A 27,818-nucleotide genomic window follows, 5' to 3' on the forward strand; every position below is an offset into this window, starting at 1 on the left:
CTATTCAGACCGATGTGTTCTGTTCTATAATGATGCACTATGTAAGGATAAGGAAAGTTTCCAGTCTCTTTATGGATTATGTTTAAAGTCTTATCTTGATACTAAAAGAGCTTCAATTCAAAAACTGTTTTTATTTTTATTATAAACTGTTAAAGATGATTAAGCCTTGAGACATTCAAAACTATACTTAATAGCCCTCAAACCATCAGAGATTTGCTGAAGATGGCATTTAAGATATTTAAACTTATATGACAGAGACTCCCAGACCCCAGCAGTGACCCTCAAAATCTCCAAGAAGAAATAGACACAGTGACTGACACCCCACCTAGGCTGTGGTGACTCTAACTACTGGGCTACATGCCCCGATGCCTCACTGAAGCCAAGGCTCTGCCCAAACTGTGAGCGAACAGGACAATGGAGAGGTGATCGCCCCACTTTGCCTAGACAAAGCAAGTTCAGTCCCTCCCATGTTCCTCCTCCACAGGAAAGCCTCTCACTTTCTGGGCCTGGCAGCCAAGGCCGCTGCTGTCCTGATACCACTGCCCTGGATGCCATGGAGACCACAGGAGCCTGGGATAAACTGTCCAGCTAAAGGACTATGGATTAGTCTCTGTCATTGCAGTTATTCCTTCTCAACTCTCTGGTCACACTATTGGCCAGGCTAACTGTAGCTCTGTCAGCTAGTCAACAGCAGACAATCAGCTCCTTCTCCCAAGACTGCAGCCACCTCGTTAAGTTATCAGTCAGTTTATTAGTTAAACTACTAGCTTTCATGTTTAAAAAAAAGACAAGCAGGTCTGCCTTGTTCACAGGTTTCATATTAAAGGATAAATAGATTCAGATGTGACTTTCTACTAAAAAAAAAAAAGAGTGTGCTTTGCAATGACTGTTCCCAGCAATAACTGTGTCTCTGAGTAAGGAGTGAATAAGTAAAGTCCATACGAGGTCTAAGTTCTAGTGGTCTAACAAAATGTCCTAAATAAGAGTCTGAAGATGTGAAAACTCGAGTAAGTTCTCCGAGTCTCAAAAAATGATTTAAGATATATAAATACAACCTATAAAGATATATTATTACACTGAGATTTCAAGGGTTCAAATTTTAACATTGACAAATAGAGTTCTAATAAACTGGTAGAGTGCTCACTACTTACTATTTGGTCATAAGCTCAAGATTTTAAATGTCCTTTGGTTGTCTTATAAGCATAGACTTAAAGGTGATTTTCACTGGGATAAAATATCTATCAGGCTCTCTAGACACAGGGGGAAATTTTCATGCTCTTTAACCCAAAGTCATAGCTTTGCTATGACTGGAAAGTATTAATCTGTTCCAGCTGTTTTACAGACACCTGTTAAATGCTTTTTTACAATGTGGATTTCAATACAATGCTAACATATCTAAAACTTTTATCTCCTTTGGTAAACTAAAATTCATATATACTTCAAAAGAATCAAAAACCAGCTATAAGACTTGGATCCACCTGTCACAGGTAAAACAAGTAAGTTCTAAATGTAAGGTTTTTCTTTAGGTTCCTGAATTTTAACTTCTGTCCCTAGTGTCTATTCACCCCAGCAGATTTCCCTTTGACTGACAGACCCTATCCAGGAGCACCTGTGGACTGCAAGCTGCTGAGCTGTCATTCACTGAAAGCTGATGTGATTGCTCCCTGTCCCTTCATCTGGATCAGCCAATCAGATGCTTCTGATGAATGCCCTATCGCCTATCCTTTGACTAGCCTGTCAGCCTTTCTGGGCCCTGACAAATTACATCCCAGATCAGCTGGAAGCAGCTACAGAAGAGAATACATTGTGCCTGCCCCCATTACAAGCCGAAAATGCTAAGTCAGAAGGAAACTCCTTGACATAGGGGACAATAGGGCTACCTATAAAGCCAATTGTTATACCAGGGGAAAATGGGCTCAGATTTAGCATCAAGTAGATTCATTAACTAAAATGGTTCTATAATATGATAGGACACTTGACTTGTTTTATGCAAAATGAAGAGATATTATCCATCATGGGGTCTTTGGCCCTTATACTTTCTGCTAATTACTGTTGGCTCTTACATCATTGATACAATAACTAAATGATAATTCCCATCTGAGTACCATTAAGCTGACGGTTATTAGATCCAAATGTAAACTAGTACCCGTCACAGAGTCAAGGATTTGACCAAGGATACATCTTCAGGGGAATGTTAGACCCAAAGTTAACATGTAAGCCCCACATTCCCAAGTACCAGATAATGTCCTGAGATTCTGGGAGTTGTAGTTCTTGAAAATAACAACAAAGCTTAATGGGAAGGTATAGTGGCCTATGGGTTTTGCCCATATAAGCCCAGATAGCACATGCCTTGAGGCTACTTACCTGGAAAGTTTCCAGGTGATGGTCCTGACCAAATTCCATCTTGGTCAGTATTTAACATTTTAATAAAAGCTTGCTTTAATTTGGCCAAAATGGTGGAACTGGTTTTTCTGGCAAATTTCAGCATTAATGAAGGCCACCTGAGAACACCACACTCAGTCACCCCACCCCCAGGCCCTACACTGCCCCCACACACCCTACCCTTATGTCTACCTCCCCAGGCCCATCACTAAAGTGAGATCAACCAAGTGTAGAGGGTAGCCATTCCAGCTTGGTTCTGGAAGTTCCAACCCCCATTGAGACTCTGGCAACTGTCACGCCTACGAGGCGGGGCGAGGGGAGGCGCCTGGGGACCGGAGAGCTGGATGGGCCAGCGCTCTCTCTGGGCGCTCTCTTGGTGCCAGAACGCTGACCGGTGGAGATTGACTGTGCAGAGCTCCGAAGAACACCGCTGGACTGCATTATACCTTCCCCAGACCCTGCGACCTACCCATTACTTAATTTGTGAGTTACGCCATTAAATAAATATCCTTTTAACTACGTGGAGTGGCCAAAATAATTTCTCCAATATCTGGCGCTCACGTGGGGCAAACTCCAAAGGCCTGGGCGACTCCCGCCCTCTCCTCCCTAGCTGGCGGGTACCTAAACCCGCCTGCAAAGTTCCATATAACCAGGGAACACCTACATGGTTCCATTCCCGAAAAAGGGAGCAGCTAGTCCGATCTCAATTCCCTAGCTTAGCCCCAGACCAGCGAAAGAGGCAGGAGAGTGCTAGCTCCGATTTCCGCCATGCCATCTCCGCCATTTCCGCCATCTCCCTCCGACTCCAGCCAAGATCGCCACCAGCAGGCCCTGTTTCGGAGCTGTACCAATGCCACCTGCTGGCTGAAAAGTGCTACTACACGCCCCAAACCCACGAAAGGTAAGCATATTGTTTCAAGTAAAGGTACTTGATAATTTTACACCTTAAAATTGACTAACAAATTTTGAGTAATTCATGTAATATGGCCGACAACATTACCTCACAAGAATTTAAAAACCTTTTTGCCTGTATGATGAATGACATCTTCCTGGAAATATACGACATTCCTAAGGCATATCTGGGCTATACCATTTTGGCATTCATCATAATAATTCACACAGTGTTCAAACACTGGTTTAAGAACAAAGATGAGTCATTATTGGGACTGATACAGGCTTTAAAAGATAGCAATGAAGGCTTACAGAAAAAGATTCTCTCTCTGGAATCTGCTTTAAAAGATAGCAATGAAGGCTTACAGAAAAAGATTCTCTCTCTGGAATCTGCTTTAAAAGATAGCAATGAAGGCTTAGAGAAAAAGATTCTTTCTCTAGAATCTGCTAATCAGGATTTACAAAACAGGCTTGTACCCAAAATTGATTTTATTGATAATAAATATGAATATTTAATGGATAGAACACTAACTCTCCAGAGTGAAGTTGTGGCTACTCAGAGAGTATATAAGGAAGAAAGATTATCGTTAATTGATAGGATAAGGTCCATGGAATCATGTGTTTCTGAGGAACATAAAAACTTCTATGATTCCATGAGAAATATGGAGTCCCTTGCAAGAGAGGAAGTTCACTCCCTAGAACAGACCCTAGGTGCTCGTTTGCAAGCCCTAGAAGAAACTCTCAGTAAACATGACAAGGGAACTAATAAGCAGAAGGTCAAGACCATAGAGGTTGTAACATCTCCAAATGGCTCTCATACAATGGCTTATCCTGTTATTGTCCATGAGAAGCCAGCAGATGACACACACCCCGAGCCATATATGACATATACATTACAACCAATTTCAACAAGGGACTTTAAAAATATAAAGGAAGCAGTAGTTACGTATGGGATACACTCCACATATGTAAAACAGATGTTAAATTCGTGGTCTACCTCACATAGAATCATTCCAGATGACTGGCATCAGTTAATTTCAGCTGTTCTAGAATATAGCCAGCAGTTACAGTGGAAAAGCTGGTTGAGAGAAGAGGCAAAAAATTTAGAACAACAAGGTAAAATCAGAGGTTTTGTGATCTCCCAAGATCAAATACTTGGTGAGGGATGTTTCGCTGACAGGAATGTGCAAGCCACTTATGATGAGCATACAATATCCCTATGCCGTACAGCAGCTCTAAATGCTTGGGAAAAAATTCCAGAACCTGGAAAACCAACTGAGGTATACACAAAGATATTTCAGGGACCGCACGAACCCTTCACTGATTTTTTACAAAGACTGAACAGAGCTATAACAAGAGCTGTGTCAGACAAAGAATTAAGAAAAGTATTAACTGAGTCCTTGGCGTTCGACAATGCTAATGCAGAATGCAGAAGAATACTTACACCATTAAAGATCAGATCAGCTCCTTTGGAAGAATGGATTCAATATACTAATGGTGTTCAGTCTCTTAACTACAGTAATGAGGCTTGGATAGGAGAGACAAATCCCAGAGGTGAAAGAAGGCCCCGTGTTACCAAATGTTTTAAGTGTGGTACACCAGGTCATATAAGTAAAAACTGTACATGGGGTACTCCTAGAAGCAATACTCCTTCTAGGAATAGCCTAAACAGGAGACCCCAACCACCTCCTGGATTATGTAGAAGATGTGGCAAAGGCCGACATTGGACCAGTGAGTGCAGATCAAAAATAGATATACAAGGCAACCCTTTACTGGCGGGAAACGCCTCAGGGGGCATCTTGCAGGCCCCCAAACCAAACGTAGTATGAACATTCCCTGCCACTGTGGAAGAAATTGCTCTCCAGGACAACTGAATAAACCAGTGCCTAATGTAAAAACCGATACTGCAATGGATGATAAAACAGCTTTGATAGCTGGATCACAGTTTACAAAGAACACTATAAAACAAATATTTTGGCAGACTTCCATAAATGAACAAAGACCAAAGCTTAGAATTCGAATTAATGGCCTGGTTCTGCAGGGCCTGGTAGACACAGGTGCAGATGTGACTATAATTACACCAAAATCATGGCATCTGAATTGGCCTCTTCAAGAGGTAGATGTCCAACTGTTAGGGATTGGCACCCTATCTCAGATAAAACAGAGTTCGAGATGGGTTGAATGCATAGGGCCAGAAGGACAGAGAGGAAGGCTGAAGCCTTATGTAGCAAATGTAGCAGTAAATCTTTGGGGCCGAGATCTGTTACAACAGTGGAATACCCAGATTAAAATTCCTACACTTTCAGAAAAGGAATACAGACCAATGCATGTTTCTAGGAATAATATCATAACATGCTATAAAAATCAGTCACCAACCATTCAGGCTGTTCACAAACAGAGCACGACTGTTGTTGAACTCTCAGAAGTACCAACTGCCTTACCTTTAAAATGGCTAACTAATAAACCTGTCTGGGTTGGACAATGGCCTTTGACAAAAGAGAAGCTACAAGCTTTAGAACAGCTGGTTCAAGAGCAGTTAAATGCTCAACACATTGAAGAATCTACCAGTCCTTGGAATTCTCCTGTATTTGTTATTAAAAAAAAATCTGGTAATTGGAGAATGCTGACAGATCTGAGAGCTATTAATAAAGTAATTCAGCCAATGGGCTCCCTACAGACTGGGATGCCCTTGCCCTCTATGCTACCAAAAGAATGGCCTATAATAGTTATTGACTTAAAAGACTGTTTCTTTACCATACCCTTACAGGAAAATGATAGAGAAAAATTTGCCTTCACAGTACCTAATTATAATAATTCTCAGCCAGTCAAGAGATATCAATGGAAGGTCCTCCCACAGGGAATGTTAAACAGCCCTACTTTGTGTCAATACTTTGTGCAGAAACCATTAGAGATAATTCGTGTAAAGTTTCCACAATCCATAATTTATCACTATATGGATGATATCCTATTAGCTGATCCAAAGTTAGATATATTAGAAAGCATGTTTGAACAAGTAAAAAAAGTTTTGCCTCGCTGGGGACTGCAAATTGCTCCTGAAAAAATACAAAGAGGAGATTCTATTAATTACTTAGGATATAAGATAGAGCTACAAAAAATTAGACCCCAAAAGGTACAACTAAGAAGAGATAGATTGAAGACTCTTAATGATTTTCAAAAGTTATTAGGAAGCATTTCCAACTTACTGGGTATCATGGGAATACCCAAAGATGGACTACAAAATTTGGCTAATACTCTAGAAGGGGACAAAGAATTAAATAGTCCAAGAGAATTATCAGCCGAAGCTGAGAAGGAATTGGCTCTAGTAGAAAAGACAATTCGAGAAGCACATGTGGATCGTGTGGATCCAGAACTTAAATGCATTCTTGTCATATTCCCCTCCAGACATTCCCCAACAGGTATTTTTATGCAGAGGGAAGATATTATATTGGAATGGATATTCCTACCACGTAAACCAAATAAGAAATTAAAGACTTATATAGAAAAGATCTCTGATTTGATTCAAAAGGGTAAATTAAGACTTCGCCAGTTGACAGGAATGGACCCAGCAGAAATTGTAGTACCATTAACTAATGAGGAAATTTCATCACTATGGAAAGATAATGAATACTGGCAGAGAGCCTGCAGTAACTTTTTGGGGGAGATTAACAACCACTATCCCAAAAGCAGGAGAATAGAATTCATAAAGAAGACTGAATGGGTCCTTCCTCACATTGTACGACAAAAGCCAATTTCTGGAGTCCTCACATTCTATACTGATGCAAATAAATCAGGGAAAGCAGGATATAAATCAGGAGACTTAAGTAAAGTGGTGCAAAGTCCATATAGCTCTGTACAAAAGGCAGAACTGTATGCCATTCTTATGGTACTGATGGACTTCACAGAACCCCTCAATATAGTCACTGACTCTCAATATGCAGAGAGAGTTGTTTTACATATTGAAACTGCTGAATTTATTCCTGATAATACAGAATTAACTTCATTATTCATACAATTGCAGGAAATCATCAGAAAAAGGGAACATCCTATATATATAACACATATCAGATCCCATACAGGTCTGCCAGGACCTTTAGCACAAGGTAATGATGAGATTGATCAGTTACTAATAGGTAATGTGCTAGAAGCTTCAGAATATCATAAGAAACACCATATAAATAGCAAAGGTTTGAAGAAGGATTTCTCCATCACTTGGCAACAGGCTAAGGATATTGTGAAAAAATGTCCTACTTGTTCCATCTATAACCAAACTCCATTACCTGCAGGGAGTATTCCAAAAGGTATACAAAGAAATGAAATTTGGCAGAGGGATGTGTTTCATTTTGCAGAATTTGGAAGATTAAAGTATGTACATCATACCATTGACACCTATTCAGGATTTCAATGGGCAACTCCTATGAGTTCTGAAAAGGTTGATTCTGTGATTACACACCTATTAGAAGTTATGGCCATCATGGGAATACCTGTACAAATTAAGACAGACAATGCCCCAGCGTATGTCTCCAATAAAATGAGACAGTTCTTTGCTTATTATAATATAAAGCATGTTACAGGTATACCACACAATCCCACAGGCCAAGCAGTCATAGAGAGATCCAATCGAACTTTAAAGGATATGCTAAATAAACAGCAACAGGTAACAATGACTCCTAGAAATAGACTGCATAGTGCTTTATTAACCTTGAATTTTCTCAATGCTAATGAGAAAAGAACAACAGCTGCGGAGAGACATTGGACAACAGACAAAACTCCTGAGCTAAACCAACCAGTTTATTTCAAGGATGTGCTGACCTCAGAATGGAAACCTGTATATGTTCTACGTTGGGGAAGGGGTTTTGCCTTTGTTTCTGCAGGAGAAGAAAAGTTATGGATACCAACAAAATTAATAAAAATTCGATTCGAACAGGAAAAACCCCTTGATGAAGAGAAGTAAAAGATCATCCACCAATGTGACATCTCTACAAGTTGTAAGAAAAATTTAACAATCAAAGGGTGGGATAGGGTTCTGTTTTTGTCTTTCCAGGATAATGGAAATACCCATCTTCCAAAACTCATAAGGCCTTGGATATCCGGATGTTTACAGCAGAAAGGAAGAATCTATTGGTACCAATCTACACATGGTAAAATCTCACTGTCTAACATCTTTCTCTCTATCAATCTAGAAAAGTTGTGGTTCCAATTCAATTATAGCCAAGCTGGCTTTGGAGATGGAATTGGCTCACTCCTTCTCTAAACCCAAGCATATTGCTAAAAGAAAAGTTTAAGAGATTCTTCAGTCCCATATCAGAAGAGCCCTCTGGTGTGAGACAGAAGGAAACCAATAAAAAGGGACCATTGTCTTCTAAATTCTAATTCTCTCCATGCTTACTCTTGATTTCTCAGAATCCTTTCTTACATGCTATGTCCTCTTTAAATCCAAACCTCCCATTTTTGATAACAAATAAGTTTTTCCAATAGCGACCTTAGAAGTCACCAGAAGGAAGATGGGGCCCCAACAACAACAACTCTACCCAATCCAGAATGATGCCATGGTAATCATCATCATACTACACTTCTTGCCAGAATTTCAGACAATCTTACCCATTACTCTAAAACTTGCTGCAGAACCTACAGTTAGTCTAACTGAGATTTAACTATCTGAGCTTTTTCACAGTACCCAACAGAGATAACATCACCCCCTAAACGGCAGGAAGCAATTCTAAGAAAACGACGCCCCTTCTCCCTTAGGTTTCATAATTCTCAGGGTTATGGATGCCGGTTATAGGGTTGGGGGTAGAAGAAAATATTAACTCAGGATTGTAAAAAAAAAAAAAAAAAAAAAGGGGGGGTGGGGGGAGAAGAAATGGAACAGATAGGTATAAGATATGATGGTAAATCATTGTATATACTAGTAAACAAACTTAGTAAAATAGCAACCTTAGACAATTTGCACTGTAATTTGTACTGTTATAGATTCTTATATGTTGATACAAATGTAAACTATTTTTATACTCCTGTTTAAGATAATTTGTATATTGATACAAATACAGAACTATATTTGTTATAATGTACATATATTTCTACTCTTATTTGAAACATTTTTATATTGATACAAATGTAAATTTATATCTGTCATACTTTATATATGTTCTACTTCTGTTTAGGATATTCAGTATATTGATATATATTTAATATTATTGTCATATTGCATATCGCACTATATATTCCTACCCCTGTTATAAATATCTTGTGTATTGTCATAATTTTGAAGTCATCGTTCTTCACCATACATTTGCTTATAGACTGTTTACCTTATTTACATGAAGCCTTAGTCCTTAGGTTATTTCGATAGATAAGATTTATAGATTTATAGTCGCCTATGCCTGTCATCTCTATAGTTACGTTAGTTAGGTTATCCAGATTTACAGATACATAGGTCAGATGGGCAGGTAATCTTCAAACACTTCATAGACCTGGAGAATATGGCATTTAAATAACTTAGAATTCTGTTGACGTGAGAGACAATTGCTCCTGGCTGCACCAATTGATCCCGAGAGAATGTTGGGCTTCTAAGACATTTCCATTTGGAAGTTTGTCTTTTGGCACAAAATGGCCTACTGGGCAAAGAACTGCCCTTGCCTTGATGGCTGACAGTACAAATGCAATGCTGTCCTTTCTGGACAAGCGGGACACAAGGAAAGCGACCACTGTACTCTGCCAAGACAGAGTAAGATGGTCTTTCAGAAATCCTGCTTCTGAAAATGGTCTGTCAGATACTCTAGGCCTGTAGCCAATTTGAATGCACCAACAATGCTGAGAAACATTAGGTGACTGTCCAGGCTGCCAGCTGTCTTGGTCTACTCTTGCAAGATTCCCGAAAGTTGCTTGCATCCATCTACCATTTCTCAGGGACCATTATGTTCCTTCTCAGGTCTTTGATGGGATTGAAGACTAGCAGTTATAGTTACAACTTAGTATATATAATATCTTAGATAGAACATATTAAGTATTAGATTCAGGTTCTTTAGGATAGGACACCTTTGAATGATCTTTATAACATGCTGTTTACCTATGCTCTATACTTCTCTGGATTTTAGTATGTGTTTCTTGCTTGATATTGTTTGCATTGGTTGTAGTTACATCTTATCTAGGTCATTATCTCTCATTATTTCTGGACAATATTTGATAACCATTCCTTTGTATATAGTCTTGTATTAGTTTAGAACCTTCTTATTTAGACAAAAAGGGGGAGATGTAGTGGGTAGCCATTCCAGCTTGGTTCTGGAAGTTCCAACCCCCATTGAGACTCTGGCAACTGTCACGCCTATGAGGCGGGGCGAGGGGAGGCGCCTGGGGACCGGAGAGCTGGATGGGCCAGCGCTCTCTCTGGGCGCTCTCTTGGTGCCGGAACGCTGACCGGTGGAGATTGACTGTGCAGAGCTCCAGAGAACACCGCTGGACTGCATTATACCTTCCCCAGACCCTGCGACCTACCCATTACTTAATTTGTGAGTTACGCCATTAAATAAATATCCTTTTAACTACGTGGAGTGGCCAAAATAATTTCTCCAATAACCAAGTTCATAATTTAACTCCCTGAAGTGTGGATGTTGGAGAAGTGCCCTTAGGTAAAATGCTAGGTTTTCTGTTTTAGGTACCATGCTATTGTTTCTCAGGTGCCTTAGTTAGGGTTCAATATTGCTGTGAGGAGATACCATGATCATGGCAACTCTTATAAAAGAAATATTTCATTGTGGTAGCTTGCTTATAATTCAGAGGTTCTGTCCATCATGGCAGGTAGCACAGCAGCATGCAGGCAGGTATGGTGCTTTAAGAAATTGCCAAGTGTCCTATATCCATAAGCAATAGGAAGTTGACTTACTGCCACACTGGGTGAAGCTTGAGAAAAAGACCTCAAAGCCCACCCCCTCAGTGACACACTTCCAACAGAAGGTGTGGCCTAGATTAAAGGCGTGCCCTCCTTTGGTGGTATTCTAATTGTACTGAAATGTGATTTTGATTGTATGTTAATAAATAAAGTTACCCAGGGGTCAGAGCTATTAGAGCCATAGCAAGAGTGTGGCAGTGGTGGCACACGCCTTTAATCCCATAGATCTCTGTGTGTTCAGGAATACAGCCAGCATTGGAGATATATGCCTTTAAGACCTGGGGGGCTGTACATACAGACAGTGATGAGGCAGTCACGTGTTTGGGTTTACAACCAATGAGAAGGCAGAACAAAATACTATAAAAAGATGGACAGACAGGATATAGCTCTCTTTCGGGAAGCTGGGACACCACAGGAGGAAGGGTGAGATTTTAGCTCTGAGCTCTGACCTCTCGGCTTTCTCTTTTACATTGGTTCTGTGTTTCTTATTTAATAAGACTGTTGGTTACATCTATACCCTCCAGGCGCAAGGTCTGAGTTAAAGGCATGTGTCATGCAGCCTCCTCCAACAAGACCACACCTCCTCCACCTCCTAAAGTGCCACTCCCTATGAGTTTATGGAGGCCAAATACATTCAAACTACCACACCAGGGTTTAATGCGCAGCCTGAAATGCCAAGATTAAGACTTATTAGTTTGGAAAATTAATTAGATTTATAATTATTAGAATAGAATACTAAAATTAACTATGTAGGCTACTAAATACATTGGCATAAGAGATCTACCATTGAGTAGGTCATTTTCTATAGTTCATCCTTCTGAATATTCAAGACAAGGTGAAAAGTTCCCATCATTCTGGAGGCAGAGGCATAAAACTGCCAAACGTTCTTTTGGTGTACATAAGAAGTTCCTGACTGCAGGGCTACATAGTAAGATCCTGTCTCAAGAAAACAAAATTAGGGGCTGGAAAGATGGCTCCACAGTTAAGAGCACTGGCTGCTCTTCTAAAAGACCTGGGTTCAATGCCCAGCACCCACATTATGACTCACAGTGATCTGTAATTCCAGTTCCTGGATACTAGTGCCCACTTCTGGCCTCCATGGCTACTGTATGCACATGATACACAGACATACATGCAGACAACTACACACACACATACACACACACACTAAAATAAAAATTTTAAATTTCAAATCATGAAATATGATGCTTTTAAAAGAAACCAAAGTAAAAGAATCAATATCTAAAAACTGAACATAGCCACGCAAAGTGACTCAATTGTTCTTTCAGTCTCTTCCTCTGAGTGGCAGTTTGCTCTGTGTATTTCCCTGCAGTTTAAGCTCATGGATGCCCCACTCTCTTTTTAACCCTTTCTTTTCTTCTCTGGTCTCCTTTGCCATTTTCCTCAGGACACTCAGACTGAAGTGCATACATCCTAGTCTCAAGCTGAAGAAAAGATACCACTTTGTATAATCCTTCTTAGGGCATTGGAAAGCATCCCGCCCCTCCTCGGCCACCTTTCTGAGTTTCAGCATAAGCAGTTGCTTGGTGTAGCCATGGCTTGCTGCACTGCCTGGGGCTTTCTCCCTGAGCTTGACTGGGGTTCCTTACAAATCTCATAGGACTCTCTAACTGTGGATCCTTCCACACTCAACTGGCATGCAGCTCTGCAGGTCTGTGTTAGGTGATAATAAGTTAAACTGAGTCTCATTGCAGGGAAAGACTGAACCACCTGCTCCTGACAAGTCGGTCCTTCAGTGGCAGGGACATGAGGAGTGCACGTGCCTTTTCTGTTCTACCTCCAGCTTCATCTTTAGACCTTCTGAGAAACAGCAGTTCCATCAAGTGACCACCCAGAGGAAAGGTGCAAGTTCGCCACATCCCAACCTAAATCTCAACCTAGCCAGGCCAAGCCCTTCAGCCCCTAACTATTCTTTCCATACTCAGAAGTGAACAAGAAAAGGATTTAACTTTCGTAATTCAAGGGTTATTCCCTATAGGAACCATTGTTGGAGGCACAAAAAAATAAATAAATAAATAAAACTCCCAATGTTCAGAGGGAATAAAGGCATGAGACATTCTACACCCTGGTTCCACCAGCTGTCCAGTCCACCAGTATGCCAGGCCATACCCTAAAGTTTCTTATCGTGTCTCCCTTCCACAAACAATGAAGTCCTTCTAAGTGTTTCTTATTTAACAGGAGAGCAATGTGAAGTTGTACATCCTGTGTGTAGAGGGGTCTTCTGAAATTTCTTGTGTAGACTAAGGGGGCAGACAGCATGGGTGTGGGACTGGCCCAGAGCATGCTGTCCTGCTACCCTGAGGCCACAGCCTTCTCCACATCTGACCTAACCTTCTGTACATCCATGACCTATTCCCTCCACCTGGAATGCCACAGCGTTGTGTAGTAATTTCCTCCAAATTCAAACATTTCTTCTTGGTAGACAGTGTCCAGCATTTCCGGGGAGATGCAAAATGAAAGCAGGTGCATCTTCCTGGATAGGACAAGGTGATTTTCCTCTCATGTGCACACTTCCTTCTGTGTTAGTGGGTTCAGGGATATTAGTGTCCACACAAATGTTATAATGTGATGCTGTACTGTTCTTTTCCTTTTCTATAAATGCCAAACCTTACGTTTTGAAATCAGAAAGTGTCACTGAACACTATCATGACTGCTGTCTGTGTTTAAAACCTACCCCAAACTTTACAAAGTGCCAAAAGTTGAGGAATTCATGAAAATTAGGAAAAAATTAAAATAAAAAGTTTTAGTTGAGTATATGCAAAACTTACAGCTAGTAAAAGCATTTATGAAGGCCACCTGGAATGGCTATATCCCAAGAAACAAACCAAAATTGTCCTTGCAAAGCATCAGTTGTGTTATCTAACTTTGATTCCTGACACATCTCCCCTTCCTGGAGGCTCAGGCAGCAGGGACAAGGGGCGGAGCCACGGCTGTCTGCATGAGATTCAGGCTCCTTCACTTATGAGATGAGTGAGTTAAAGAATGCGTGGTCTCCCTAAGGTTACTGGGGAGTGTCATCCTGTTCTTATCAGAGGCCTGAGGACTAAAAGGCTGCACATAACAGTGCCTGCCACTTAGCAAGCTCTGCATAGGTGTGTGCTCAGTATCAGCAAGCAAAGCTATGTGGTGAGCAGTAGATGGCCAGACACAGTGCAGGGATAATTCTAACACCTGCTCTCCGGCAGTTTCTATTTAGCAGCTTCTATTTGAATTCAGGGGACCACATGACCTATTCCAGTGAGTCTTTAAGATGTACTTAGAATTTAATTTGTGCAATTAAATTCTGAGTTGCCTCAAAATCCTCTGCTATCTAACCTAAGCAGATAATAAAGCCTGTGTGTGTGTCTCTTTCCCCCCTGCACCCGTGTGTGTGTGTGTGTGTGTGTGTGTGTGTGTGTGTGTGTGTGTGTGTGTGTGTGAATGCTTATCGATTTTCATGAGATGGGGAGAGGTCAAGGGCCAGAGAGAGGTGACATTATTCAGGTAATTTTATCAGGCCACACCAAAAAAAAGCTATAACAGAGACAGTTGTTGACAAACCCTCCCTGCCCACCGGCTCAGGGCACCCCTGGAAACAGTCCTACCCTGCAGACAGTCCTACCCTGCAGACAGTCCTACTCTGCAGGTTTCTGCCTTTGCATGCTGAGAACAGCTTCCCTTCATCTTGAAATTCTCTGCTTCTTGGCCTGGTTGTCATAAAAACCCCAAAGCAGCCACAAAGGGACCAAAACATATTTGGGGAGGGAAAGGAAGAATGGAGTCACAAACACAGACTAGAGAGGGCCCACTGTAACGACCAGGTAGCAAATGGGACTCTTAGGCCATCTCCCCTATCTGTTCTCATAAGTACCAACCACCCTTCCAAGGTGCAGGCTAAGACAAGTCATAACAATAATTCAGCTTCAGCAAGCTCTTAGAGGATGGCTACCAGGCACCAGACATGAATGTCACATTGGACTTTACAATAGTCCAAAGAGACAGGCAGTACTGTTATTATGCCCATACTGTAGACAAGGAAACTGAGGCCAGCATTCTACAGTCCAATTTAAAGCCAGGCATTCTAATTCCAGTCCGCCTGTCCTAGGGTCAGCCGCCAGCCTGCATCAGTACTCTGATTATTTTGCAGGTACCTTCTTGTAATTTTCCTTGGAACTATGTGTCAACTATACAAGAATATTGGTCTCATTTAATTCCAAATTCTTCCAATTTTTTTTTTTAGCTTACTCAGTCCAATTATTTTGCTGTCCCTGTAACTGTGGAAACTATAAAAATAGGATAAATAGAAAAATAAACTAACAAAGACCTGCCGTCAGGGTGCCAACAGCCTCAGACTATGACAGCCTCAGACTAACAATGCTCACTTCAGGCTTCGTGGAGCCCAAGCGAGGGAAGTCCCATGGAGCCACTTAATTAGCTCACGAACCTTTCACCCATGCCTCATGGAATGGCTTGATCTAACTTCAGTTCTTCACTTCACTTCAAAATATTTACGAGGATTCTGCCAGTCCCACGGTAGGTAGGTAGTGGTGTGCAACAGCTCATGACCATGCAGCTAAAATGGAGCTGCTTCTCATCTAAGGTAAGGTCACACCCCATAGGCCCCTGTAAGCTGAAAAGGTTTGAGCCAAAAATGCATATCACACCTCACTTATGCACATCAAAGCTTATACCAGTGGTTCTTAACCTGTGGGTTGTGACCCCTTTGGTAACCCTCTATCTCCAAAGAAATACTTACATTATGGTTCATAGCAGTAGCAAAGTTACAGTTATGAAGTAGTAACAAAAATAAATTTATGATTGGGGGTCTCTACAACATAAGGAACTGTATTAAAGGGTCACAGCATTAAGAAGGTTGCAAATCACAGGCTTAGACACATGGTACTGTGCAAAGAACTGGCCTCAACTCTGTGGCTCCCTGAAAGTTGGGGGCCAGCCTTACGACCTGACCCAGTACCTCAAAGGGGCCTTAGAGCACATCACTCTAGCAGGGAAAGGCAAGTTCAAATGCAGTTCCCACCAGATGTTGCCACTTCTGTCTTGTCGCCAAGTCAGAAGACCTTACACTGAGGGGCCCCGTATGACATGTCAGAGAGAGGTAAGCTGCAGGGGCGACAGGAACACAGATGATCAGGGGAAACCTGTGCACTGAAGTGGCATTGAGCAGACACCAGAACAAAGAAAGGAAGCCAGCCCCAAAGGACGCGCACTTTGCAGATCTGAAGAATCAGAGAGTGGGGAGGAGAATGTCTTACAGTAAAAAAAAAAAAAAAAAAAAAAAAAAAAATCAGTTTTCTTCAAAGCACATGACTCTTGATCATAATTATGAGGCCCACCTCTCCTGAGGATTTACAGTCAGGCACTGTTTGCGAGGAGAGAGGAGCTCATGAAGCCTCCCCTCTCCCCGAGGACTGACAGGTAGTTCCCAGTTGCTGTGGGAGGGGCAGCCATTATGGCCACGGGTAGGTTGTCCGTGCTCCTGGAAGTAACTCTCAACTCATGGGATCACAAAACCAGGACACGGAAGCAGAAAAAAGACAAACTGGGGCCGGGCGGTGGTGGCTCACGCCTTTAATCCCAGCACTCTGGAGACAGAGCCAGGTGGATCTTTGTGAGTTTGAGGCCAGCCTGGGCTACAGAGCGAGATCCAGGAAAGGCGCAAAGCTACATAGAGAAACCTTGTCTCGAAAAACCAAAAAAAAAAAAAAAAAGACAAACTGGGAAGAAAAAGAGGGTCTACAGATGGGAGGAGGAAAAGAGAGGACATTAAAGGGAGAATATGATAAAAATACATATAATGTCAGAATGAAATCCATTATTATATATAATTAATATATGCAATAAAAACACATGAAAGATTCCCCCAAGAAAACTGTTAAGTAATAAATACTTTCAACAAATACCAGGACACAAAATGAACGTACAAAAATCGGTACCTTTTCTATTTACCAATAATGAACTTTCCAGGAAGCAAATGGGGGGGGGGTATTCACAATAGCTCCAGAATAATAATAAAATATATAGGAACAAACCTGACCATGGAGGTGAAAGACCCGTACAGCAAGCGCTGTAAAACACTGTGGAGGGGTGGAGGGTGACTCAGCAGAAAGTGCACTGTGGTGACTCAGCAGAAAGAGCACCGTGGTGACTCAGCAGAAAGAGCACCTTTGCTCCTGCAGAGGACCTGGGTTTGGTTCCCAGCACCCTCAGCGTGGAGCACAACCCTCTGTAACTGCAGTTCTGGAAGAATCTGGTGCCCTCTTCTGGTCTCTGCAGGCACCAGGCACACCAAGTGCACGTACAGACTTGCAGGTAGACAGTTATACACACAAAAAAAAAACCAAACACTGTAGAAAGAATAATGCTAGATATGACTGAGATGCTCGCCGTCCGTCTTAGCCAAGATAGGGGATAAGTCTAGATATCTATCAACAGATAAATTGATGGAAAAAAAATACAGTACATGTGTCTGTGTGTGAGTGAGAGAATTTTATTCCACTGTAAAGAATGAAACTGTGACATTATCAACAAGAAAAGCCAATAAAAGTGGAGAACATTACGAATCATTCTTATGAAGATGCCTAGCACATGTTTTCTCTCATGTGAAAAATCTAGATTTGAATGAATGAGTAAATGAATGAATGGCATAAAAGTATAAGGGGGACTATGAGATGGGGAGAAGGGGTCTAATGAGGGGGGGGCATAACAAGGGGGAGAAAATGAAGTAAAAAGACAAGTATTTTCTCTCATATGCAGAATCTATACTCAACTCTGGATACATAAATATTTACACAAACGTCTATATGACATGAGAAGGGACACAATTTAAGGAATGAAAGAGACTAGCAGGGGATGGATGAGGAGCAAAGTCGGGACAAGTCAGAGCAAGGTAAAATGATACATATAACATACAACACATGTATATACACACACATATATACACATGTGAGTGTCATAATGAAATCCAGTATTTTGTACACTGACTAAAATCCTGGTTTTTAGTTAGAATATTAGCATTCTGAATTTAGTTCATATACTCTTGGCCATAAAAATGTAATATCAAATATGACTAACTGAAATTTAACTCTGTATCTCATTGACATGTAATTTTGGTAGTGAGATCTGTTGGGACAGAATGTATACAGAGTTAATGTTTTGTGACCAAGTTACCTGGATTGAGTACTGAGTGGGCCAGCCTTGTGCTTAAGAAGTTAAGCACAAAGATCAATGTCAATGTTTAAGAAATGCTGCTAAGGTCAGCCCCACCTGCCCATCTTCCCATGAGTCAGTTTCCAAGGAACACACAAGCAGTTCTAGTAAGATAGACAGAAGCCCACCTCAGCAGACATTTCTCAGGATGCTCCATGAGGGGACTTTGCAAAGCAGCATTCTTGTTTCCAGACAAGTTCCCAGCAACCCTCAAGATCATTTTTAACTCTCTTCCTAGGATGCAGTGTATACCAATTGGCTAGATGGGGGTAAACTGGAGGCTTCTTGGTTGCTTATTAAATGAGAGTTCAGAATATTTCTCTGAGAATATGTTATTTTACTCCAGATAAGCCACATAACAGTCTGATGTCCTGATAACAGGATGCAAAAACCTTCACAGTGTGTACAATATGTCACAAGTGTCTCTGTTCATCTCAGCAGAGCACTTGCTTAGTCATCCTCTAGGACAGGGGTCAAAGCACTTGCCTTGCCATCTATTCAAGATGCACCAGCACTGACTCAGTCCCTGTCACTGTCCAGCTACAGGACAGGTAAGAGGACACAGAAATCCTTCCCCAGGTAGGAAGATACCAAGTCGCTGCATGCAAGTCAGGGAATGGGATGCTCCTGGTGTTCTGTGGTCCTCAAGCCCTCCTTCATCTGCAGATTTAGTGTCCAGGATTATTTCAATTGGAAGTGAGAAAGAGTAGTCCCCCAAAGGAATAGAGACAGGTTATAAACAGGCTAACCCTGTGGTTATTGCTGTGAACACATATAATGATACACAACTCTTTTCCTAGGAACACAAAACTTACTAAATCAGCTTCCTTTTTAAACTCTCTTCCCTTTGCAAGCAAGAACAGTAACAAAATTCGGAAACAGCTAAGTGTGCCACTTGAGATCCATAAAACAAGTATCCTTACCAAGAATAGAGGATGGTTCCCACCATCGACGTGAGCTTACTGCTTTCCTGTTTTTGCTTTGCCAGGCCGAAGTCAGCTACAATTCACAAAACAGAGCAACGTGTTACTGTCTTTCCCAGGGATTAGCAGTCCCTAGCATCTGACACCCTGCAAAGTAACCAGCTGCTTTCTCTATGCTTTCACGGAATGTCCCCCCATCTTCCGTCCACTCCCAACCTTAGTTCAGACATACTCTATACTACTGTGCTTTATATTCTGACATAATGGGATTCAACTTTTTAAAGCAATTTGAAGTAAATTGAGCTAACTAAAGCAGATGAAGCCTTGTTGATCTTGCAATTTTTACTTTTAAGTTCTTCAATAAATAGAAAGATTGTAGCATTTCTGTATATACCTGCATCAAAGCTGCAGATATCTGAGGGTAAAAAAGTGGGTGCGGTGACTTAGCCTGTGATCCCAGCTCAAGAAATGAGGCAGAAGTGCGTATGTTAACCAGTGAGACCCTTTCTCAAAACAAAAGACAAAATCAGAAAAAGATCAAAACAACTAAAAATGGGCAGCTGAAATTGTAAAATAATAACATTAAGTGTACTATGATATACTCTTTAATGATTGGCAGGTATGCAAATTATATGACAATTTTGTTTTAAATATAGCTGAGTCTTGGTGAATAGATTCTTGAAGTCCCAGCACTTAGAAACTAAGGCACTAAAATCAAGAATTCAAGGCCAGCCTGGGCTACACAGTGAGACCGTGTGTGAAGGAAGGGAGGTGGAGGTGAGGGAAGAGAGGGTAATGGAGCGGAGGAAAGGAAAGGGGAGGTGAGGAGATGGACAGAGAGAAAACAGTCAAAGGACAGTAAGCCTGAGCAGCCAGCATGAAGATCTGAGAACCTGAAATTAAATAGCAACTCTTGGCACTAACTCACCATATCTGTGAAAAATCAGGATTAAAGTGGCACAGCAGAGTGGGAACTAGTACAACAGTAAAGTTCAATAACTCAATATTCAGAGTTTATATATCATGTAAAACTATGTGCAGTACAGTGTGTAATAACTGATGTGGGCAGCCAGAGAAGCCTTAAGTAACTGTGTAAAGAACATGAAATCCTGAATGAATGTATACTGTCGAATGGACAATAACCAATGCCCCAACCCTTGGGAAATTGTCAAAGCCTCCCTCTGGCCTGAGTGCAAATGTTAGCAGTGTGTACAAGTGTTTATTAATGATTGACCACATGCGCAAAGACCAGCACCTGCAGCTTCTCCCTCCTGGTTTACAGCCCGAGACTGCTGCCCACAGAGACCTCCTCACAATGAACAGTCCAAGGTCAGGGTAGTTGGTGCTACTCCATCAGAGTGCACACAGACCATCTGACCCAAGCTTTTCTTCATCTGTGTGTCTGTTTTTTCTTTAGTGTCTGTCCATTCTTCATCTTCTTGCCTCCTCCATCAGGTGTCTAGGGCCAAGCCATGCTGAACACAGAGACTAGTGATGTTTGGTTGTTGTTTTTTCACTTAAAATAACACATTTCTGAGTCATAGTCTTATGTATCTCAAAGATGATGCTCTCATCTGGTGCAAATGGCCTATGTGGCTAGGGATGACCTTGAACTTCTGATCCTTTTCCATGTCTCAAGTGCTGGAATTATAGACATGAGCCACCTGCCCATTTCTGCTGAACTTTGAGTTCAGGGTTTTGGCATGGAAGCCTCTATTAGCTGAGCCATGTAACAGTCCTAAAATAACATATTTTTGATGAATATAGACTTGCACATGTTCATAGGATATGGTATGATAGTTCAATAAATGTATTGATATCTATATATCATATCCATTAAAATCAAGATAACTTGTATTTTTCTTACTTTTGATTTAAATTAACTTTTAATTAATACATAAAAACAAAAGTGATAAATCTCAATGGGCTAATGTTATACTTTGATCTGTGTACACATTATATAATGTTTGAATCAGGCTATATTTATTTATGGTAGAAACATTTAAAATCTTTTCTTCTAGCCTTCTGAGTTCATAGTATGTAAACAGCAGCCTGGTTTATTTTACCCATCCTTCTCTCCCCCTTATCTCCTCAGTCTCTGGCCATCACTCTTCTTAGCTTATATGAGATCAGTATTTTTATATGCCAGGTAAAAATGACTCTTTTCTATGCCCAGCTTATTTCATTAAATGATCTATTTCCATATGTGTTGCCATAGAATAGACAGGATTCCAAGTTTGTATGTAACATTCAACTGTGTATCCAGGCTACGTTCTTTATGCATCCAACATTTGATGGACACCTAGCTGTCTCCATTTCTTACCCATTTGAAATAGGCTGCAATAAACTGAGGGTACAGGTATCTCTTGTGAACACTGGCTCGATTTCCTCTGGATATTCCTAGGAGTGAAATCACTGGCTCAGATCATATGGTTCTATTTTTAATTTTTCAAGGAACTCCCTTAGTGTTGGCCATAATCACTGTGCTAATTAACATTCTCCAGCAGGGCTGCCTTCCTCCACTTCCTGGCCAGCGCCTGCTTCCTTCCCCTCTCCAGCAGGGAGAAGGTAGCCACTTATTTGTTTATTTATTTAAGTTGCTATACAAAATTACCTTTACTCATTTTTATCATGGTCATTCTTTCTGGGGCAAAATGCTACCCTTGTGGTTGAATTTGCTTTTTTTTTTTTTTTTTTTTTTTTTGCAGATTAGTGATATGGGACCTTTTAAAAAAAAAAACCTGCTCTTCATTCATTCCTGTGTCCTTCTGAGATGCCAACTTTTCGTGGCTTGTTAGAGGTTTTGCAGAATCCTTTCGGTTTGTTGGAATCCATGTGTCAGGTCTGATGTGTTGTTTCCTGTGCTTTGGGGTCCTACCCCAAACACACCAATGTTCTCAAGCATTTCTTGGGGGGGGGGTGGTTCTGTTTATTCCACACTTACATCTTTTATTCATTCTGAGTTGGTTTTATAACTGCTGAGAGGGGGCTTCTAGTCTTATTCTTTTCCAGCACCATTCATTTTCATTTTAAAGGCTGTCCTTTCCAAATTGTGTTTTTATGATATGTATTCTTATCACCTCTGTCTAATCCAGATGCACATAGATGTACAGGCTTCTTTCTAGACCCTTGATCTCATTCCATTGGTCTATTTCTTTGCCAATAACATGCTATTTTGATTACTACAGCTTTGTAGTATATTTTGAAGTTGTGTAGTATAATATGCATTTTATAGACATGAGGAAACAGGCTCAGAGACAATGAGCAGCTTGCTTAATGTCTTATAAAGAGAAATCAACAGTCAGATATTAATCTGAAACCAACTGATTCTTCACAGAACACAATAGTGCCAACAAAAGAAAAATCCAGCCCCATCGGCTTCATTGACTCTCCAGTCCAATAGTAAGGAAGTGAACCATTTGCTGTGCACAAATGACCAATCATTAGACCACGTGGCTCTGATATGAAAGGACTGAGAGCAGCAGCTCCCACAGCACAGGGAAAGAAGACAGATAAGCCGCTCACAGACCCCTCCAGCAACACAGAGGCCAAACACAACAGCTGCAAAGCCTGTCACCAGAACAGGAGACTCCCAGCTGCTTCAGCCTTTAGAGAGCACCTAGGTAGGTGGCCAGGCCACAGGGAAGGGGACTGGAGCTGGGGAGAGCGTCAGTCGGACAGAGTGCGTGCTGGACCAACACTAGCACGTGAGGGTGAGCATCAGACGGTCCCTCCAAGCTCGCTGGCCACCCAGTTCAGCCAGCTGGTCAGCACCAGTTACACTGAGAGACTGTCTAAAAAATTAGAAGAGGGACTGAGGATGACAAGTTGTTCTCTGACCTACACAAACATTCACACACACACACACACACACACACACACACACACACACACACACACACACGAAAACTGCACAATCATCACAGTAAATGCACAAAGAGCCCCTGGCTCTGTTCACTCCTTTCAGCAGAGTAGAACACACTGGAACCTCCTCAATCTCATCATGGGAATGTATAAAAAACACACTAGTTAATTCGGAAAGACCCAATACTTGGTTTCTAATTTCAAAACAAGAATGGTGATGCCACGGCGTATGCCCACAGTCCCAGGACTGGAGAAGCTGAAGCAGGAGAATCATGTGTTCAATACGAGCCTGGCCACACAGTGAGTTTCGGGATCATAGTTTCAGGGACACACACAAAAAATAAACATTTAAATTTAAAAATCAGGGATGGCCACTCACATTTCTACCCAACATTCAACAATGATTGCATGCACATTTACATGTGAACCAAACCTTCAATTTCTCTTGCAGTAAAATGATTAGATCATGTTATAAGAGTATGTTTAATTTGCCTTTTTTTAAAAAAAAATGGTAAGTAGCTGTTTCCTCTCAGAGGGACTGTTAGGGGGTCTCAGCTGCCGTACTCAATCTACACCGGATTTTCCCGTGCTCCCGCAAGGGTCCTCATAGTGTGCGCTGAAAGCCCAAGCAGTGCTCACTTGCATTTCTTTGGACATTTTTCATGTTTATTTGATATCTGTGAATCTTCTCGCAGTGATGTTTCTGTTCATTTTTCTCCTACTGTTCATTGGTGGATACATATTTCAAAGATCTTTGCTTGTTCCACAGCTCGTCTTTTGGTCCGTTTTCCATTTGCATTTACAAGGCTTTGTTTTCTTTCAGAAATTTTACAATTTAAGTGGTTTGGGTTTTGGTTTTTTCATTTTCTTTTGAGACTCACACTGTAGCTCAGACTGGCCTCAGACTCAGCAGTCTTCCTGTTTCAGCCTCTACAATGCTGGAATAAGTCTTTCATATAAATTTCTCTCTCTCATCCTCTCCCTCTCCCTCTCCCTCTGATCCTAAGTTATTTTTAAATTCTCACATAGGTTGCCCAGATGGCTAATGTTTGGTATCAATTTGACTGTACTGAAGAACACCATCAAAACCGCCTTGTGATGTAGGAGTGGGCCCCTAGAATGTTTGTCCTTTCCAGCTACCCCGATAGAGAACTTTGTAGTGGAAGGTACTAGAAGTGATGCAAGAGGAGTATGGCGAGCATGGGTGCCCGGTGTGGCTCACTTCCCCCGAGGGCAGCCATGAAGTTCTCTGCTGGCACCCACCCGGCTTCCCACGGGTCTCACAGCACTCGGAAGACAGCACACCAGCAACAAAGCCTGCTCTGCAGCTGGATGCCCAGAGCCTCGCAGGGAGGTCCCCAGGATGTCCACGGCACCCTACCTGGCAGCTACTGTCGCAGGCATCCCAGCCAGAAGCTTCTCCGTACATTCCACTGACGCTGGGCACAGAGGTGTGCCAGCATCTCGCAGAAGCTTCCTGCTCTGCTGGACCATCTCAGCACCACATTTTGAAAACATTCCTGGAGCTGAGCATCCCCCTGCACTATACCAACAGTTTTGAGAACATTCTTGACTTCAACAGGTGGATGTTAATTTTCTTTCTTTTGTTTTTTTTCAGTGGTGAAGCAACTTGTGATTGGAGCTGAGCAGATGGGATGAGAAGCTGGGCTGCAGGACTCTCACTTCTGCTCTGGTGTGCTCACTCGTGTCCATTGATTCTGTCAAAATCTGCTGAAGATGCCACAGTGAGAAGAGAAGCAGTTCCGAATGACGGGCCACATGGGCCCTTACTTCTCCTGTAAGGCACTCACTCCCCACCAAAGCCAGGTGGTGTCAGCTGTGTGGCACAAGTTATCCTGGAAGCCTGCCCTCTGGAACTGTTCCAGGTTTCCTACAGTGCAACCAGCTGACCACTTCCTTCAGATCTGTGACTGACCCTGAACCAGAGTCACCCGGCCAGGCTTCCCCTGGATTACTCCCCCTCAGAAACTAAAAAATAAATAAATGAAATAAAATAAAATTGTTTATTATTCTATAGGACTGGATTACCCATCAGTGGACTCCTCAGGCCATGTCACCAACACCAGGAACGTAGACATCAGCTCCTATACTCCTGGCCTCTGTCCCTCCTCTGAAACCATAATTCTCCACACCAAAAACACTAGAGACAAGGTTGAAATTCTACAAAACCTCCTGATAAATATGAAAAATAAACACCAAACTCTACCCGGCTGAAGAGCCGACACGATCTGAATTTTCAGGGATGTGCTTACAGCACACGCTCTCAAAAACTTGACCTTCCTTCTAAAGGCCTCTGTGCATTCATCTAACTGCGTATCTGTCACTATAGGAAGTTACTTTGCTTATCCTTGTCATTATATAAATATTTGCCGAGGGTCTAGTATTCTCCATGGGAGTAAATTCCTGCCATTGTTGGATGAGGCAAGTACACACCTGTGTGCACAGGTCATACGTCCACCCACCATTCTGTAGTATTGTCTGTTATTCACAAGCTAGATAGCTTGCTGGTCCAGCATATACTGAAGAAAATTAATAGGATTAAGTCAGCATTCTGCAAAATAAAAAGGATACTCCAGCAAGATTTTAGGGAGCTCACTATAATTTGAGCACATGTAGCCTTGGTTAATTTAAAAACTAAAATGACGTATGAAGATCACCTTTTAAAAATTAATTTCAAAAGTAAAAGCCAAGGAAGGTTACAATGGTTTTTATTCACTCTTATGAATTTAGGCAATGCACGAGCTTAGACAGATGTTCACAAAAACACAGAGAGTTGAGAACTGCTTGCATAGTGAAAACGAATGCTGTTTGGCCATCGGGAAGATTTTGGTGGCAGCAGGAGATGTTTCTGCTACTCTTTCCTCATTTGTGGGAACATATGGGGAAGAAATGCTTTCTTTCTGAAATCCTGAAGGCATCTGTGTGCTTGACTAGGAACTCAACACTAACAACTGAAAACATTTTAACAGCATGGGAAAACTTCAATAGGACAATTGGCAGGGTGCTGCTCACATGCAGCCTGCAGACCCTGCATTCCAGCAAGGAATCCGGCTCTGAGCTGAGTCCTAGGCCCTTGCCATGTCTCTTTCTACTTACTACGTTGTGACACTGCACTCCTCGCTCGGCTTCTCTGGATGGTCTTCTATACTGGCTCACTCACGAGCAGGCTTTGCAGGACTTGCTCTAGCTACATGACAACAGATGCAAAGTACTCTGACACACTGAAGATAGAAGGTGCCTTTGCTGGACCATCTGCTGTATCAGTTTCTCCCAATCCACAATCTCACCACCAAGCCCTAATCTTCCTGTGGGCTTTCTCCTCTAGTCCTACAAAGCACCTTCCATTTCCCAGTCTACACTTGGTTTATCACAGTTGTCTGGGAAATCCAAAGTGGCTGAGATAGCAGAAGGCATCTCTTCTTCTCCACTCCTGGTCCTTTCCTCTCCAGCTCCAATACTCATGCATGCATATATCCTTTTCACTCCTGTGGCCACAGTTTGAAGGGACTAAACCCCCCCTTCCTCAAGTGTACCTGATCAGAAGGCCTCTCCTCAGTCCCAGGGAGCACTCAGCAACAAGAGCCCCAACAAGACCTCCTGGCAGAGGCTCCACACTTAGACAGCTTCCATCCTCCTCCTCCAGCCTTCAAGACTGTCATCAAGTGTTCATTCACTGAGATGTCAAGACCTGTGCTCCAGGTACTGAACTAGGGACAAAGAAGATGACCAGCAGGCCAGAGCCACCTCTGACACAGACTTTAGGAACTAACATTGATGCACATTCAATAAAAGATCACTCCCAAGGTATAAATGTGCATCTGTAATTTGAGAAGACCTTCAAAGGGCAGGGCAGGTAGGGTAAGAGTAGATCAGAAAAAGCTTCTGTAGAAGTTGGAAAAACAGTTCAGCTCATAAGTTAAAGGAGTTGATGAAGCTTATCTCCACATAAGTAAGCTGCACACAGTGACACACACTTGCAATTCCAGGACTACAAAGACAAACACAGATACAGTGTTGGGCTTTCTAGCCAGTCAACATGATCTGTTTGGCAAGCTCCAGCCATTGAGAGGCCCTGTCTCAAAAAGCAAGGTGAGCAGCCCCTGGAGAATGACATTTGAGGTTGTCCTGTGGCCTCCATGCACACACAATCTATGGCACATTCCCACCCCAAACAAAGAGAGAGAGAGAGAGAGAGAGAGAGAGAGAGAGAGAGAGAGAGAGAGAGAGAGAACAGAAGAGAGACTGTTAAAACACACTAAGAAAATATCAGATGGGGAAGTTAACAGGGATGAAAGGAGGAGGTGACACTTCCAGGCAGAGGAGTCTGTATGTGCAAAGGTCCTGTGGTGAAATGAGCAGGATCCACTGAGGAAATGAGAGGTCTGCAAGACCAGAGTGCAGGGAGTGGGCCAGTGCCAGACGCTGCAAGGCCATAAGGCCGTACTCAGATATCTGGCATGTCCAATGAGTACAGGTTAAACTGCGCGCTGGCAGCTGCTGGTAGCAGTGGCTTTACCAGAGGCCACGGAACATATAGCAGATGGCAACTGATAGTTCAGGTGTCAACCCACTAGATGAATAATCCTCTGATGGAGGAGCGCCATTCAAGCAAGGCTTGCAGGACC

General features: G+C 42.0%; 1 protein-coding gene across 5 annotated transcripts in view; it reads right to left on the minus strand.

The window, feature by feature from the left end:
- Nucleotides 1–27,818, minus strand: part of Nek10 (NIMA related kinase 10) — a 201,288-nt gene that overhangs the window by 104,626 nt on the left and 68,844 nt on the right. For all 5 annotated transcript variants that reach the window (XM_015994002.3, XM_042284371.2, XM_076544479.1 and 2 more), the window contains one exon: nucleotides 19,309–19,384. In XM_015994002.3, coding sequence (XP_015849488.1) covers nucleotides 19,309–19,384 — 76 coding nt within the window. The remainder of the gene's footprint in view (nucleotides 1–19,308; nucleotides 19,385–27,818) is intronic.

This window comes from Peromyscus maniculatus, chromosome 9, assembly GCF_049852395.1.
Source record: "Peromyscus maniculatus bairdii isolate BWxNUB_F1_BW_parent chromosome 9, HU_Pman_BW_mat_3.1, whole genome shotgun sequence".
In the NCBI taxonomy this organism is placed as follows: Eukaryota; Metazoa; Chordata; class Mammalia; order Rodentia; family Cricetidae; genus Peromyscus; species Peromyscus maniculatus.